The following is a 1,575-nucleotide window of genomic DNA, read 5'->3' on the forward strand; positions in this document are numbered from 1 at the left end:
GTAAAAGCACAATTGCCATCACCCCAACTACCAAAAGCCGAACACCGAGTACAAAAACAAATAAAACAACACAACGTTCAACTCCTGGTAGAAAAAAAGCTGTAACTCCAGAGAGAAATGTTGCAACTCCAAGGAGAAATAATACAGCAACTCCAAGAAGAGGTGCGGCAATGACTCCAAGAGGGAGGCTTACACTAACACCTGGAATGCACCAGAGAAGTGTGAATGTTCCGAAACCACAAACAAACTTCCAGGAATTCCGAGCTCGTTTGCACGTCAGCTTTGTTCCCAAATCTTTGCCTTGCCGAGAAGCAGAATTCAATAATATTTTCACGTTTCTTCAGAGCAAACTGACAGAGGAGACTGGAGGGTATGCATTTTTATTTCTTGATCTATTTAATTTCATTCTTCGCGTATTTTAAGGATAATTATCTCGTATTGTTTTTTATTTAGGTGTATCTACATAAGTGGCGTTCCAGGCACGGGCAAGACTGCTACTGTGAATGAAGTGATATCATGCTTAACAAAATTGGTATCGCAAGGTGAGCTGCCAAGTTTCCAATTTGTTGATATTAACGGCATGAAACTGACTGAACCGCGCCAGGCTTACGTGCAAATTCAGAAACGCTTGAATGGCGTAACAACATCGTGGGAAGAGGCTCATGGATATCTTCACCAGAGGTTTACAACCCCTGATTCTCGTAGAACCATGACATTGTTGCTTATTGATGAGGTTCTTTTATTTTTCTTTGATATGATTTCGTTCTAAAGAATTATTTTATAATCAATTAGAACACGATTATTTCAATTTATTTTAATTTTATGACATTTACTCGAAAATTTCATTTTTCGCCTTATTTTTAATTTATACCCAGAATATTAAGTAAAATTTTTATTGACTTATGATCATTTTCTCTTAAATTTCAGATGGATCTCTTGTGTACGAAGCGGCAGGATGTTGTTTACAATCTTTTGGATTGGCCGACTTACAAAGCATCTCGTTTGGTTGTTATCACAATCGCCAACACTATGGATTTGCCAGAAAGGGTTTTGATGGGTCGTGTTACTTCTCGATTGGGACTGACGCGCTTAACGTTTCAACCTTACAGTCACTTGCAATTAATGGAGATTGTCAAAACCAGATTAAAAGATTCGGAGGCCTTTAAAAGCGAAGCTATTGAACTTGTTTCCAGGTATTTTTTAACTGAATAAAAATTGTAATCTATTGTATCTATCTGACCTCTGAATCGGAAATTACAGACATATTTTTTTAACTAAATTTTGCAATTTTTAATTTTATTAAAAAACCACTAGTAATGTTAAGAAGTTGATAAATCATGACATTTTGCAAGAAGAAATTTTCCTGATTTTTAGTGAAAATGAAAATCTTTGAAATCGCGATAAACGTTACTTGATATCACATGAAATTAAGCAATTTTTAATGAGTTCGATTTAAAATTCGTTCCGATTCTAAAAACTTGATTTTGAAATATTGAGCTTGTAACATTCTCAAATTTAAATAAATTCAGTGGATAATGTCTGATCCTCGAATTGTCTACTTGTAAAGACAGCGAA

At 35.2% G+C, this 1,575-nt stretch overlaps 1 protein-coding gene across 1 annotated transcript in view; it reads left to right on the plus strand.

Moving 5' to 3' along the window:
- LOC117176627 (origin recognition complex subunit 1) overlaps positions 1-1,212 on the plus strand; it is a 7,587-nt gene extending 6,375 nt beyond the window's left edge. Inside the window, exons 3-5 of the mRNA XM_033366881.1 lie at positions 88-370; positions 454-733; positions 928-1,212. Of these exons, the coding sequence (XP_033222772.1) occupies positions 88-370; positions 454-733; positions 928-1,212 (848 nt within the window). The remainder of the gene's footprint in view (positions 1-87; positions 371-453; positions 734-927) is intronic.
- Positions 1,213-1,575: the final 363 nt, after the last annotated feature.

Source organism: Belonocnema kinseyi, chromosome 7, assembly GCF_010883055.1.
Source record: "Belonocnema kinseyi isolate 2016_QV_RU_SX_M_011 chromosome 7, B_treatae_v1, whole genome shotgun sequence".
Taxonomy (NCBI): domain Eukaryota; kingdom Metazoa; phylum Arthropoda; class Insecta; order Hymenoptera; family Cynipidae; genus Belonocnema; species Belonocnema kinseyi.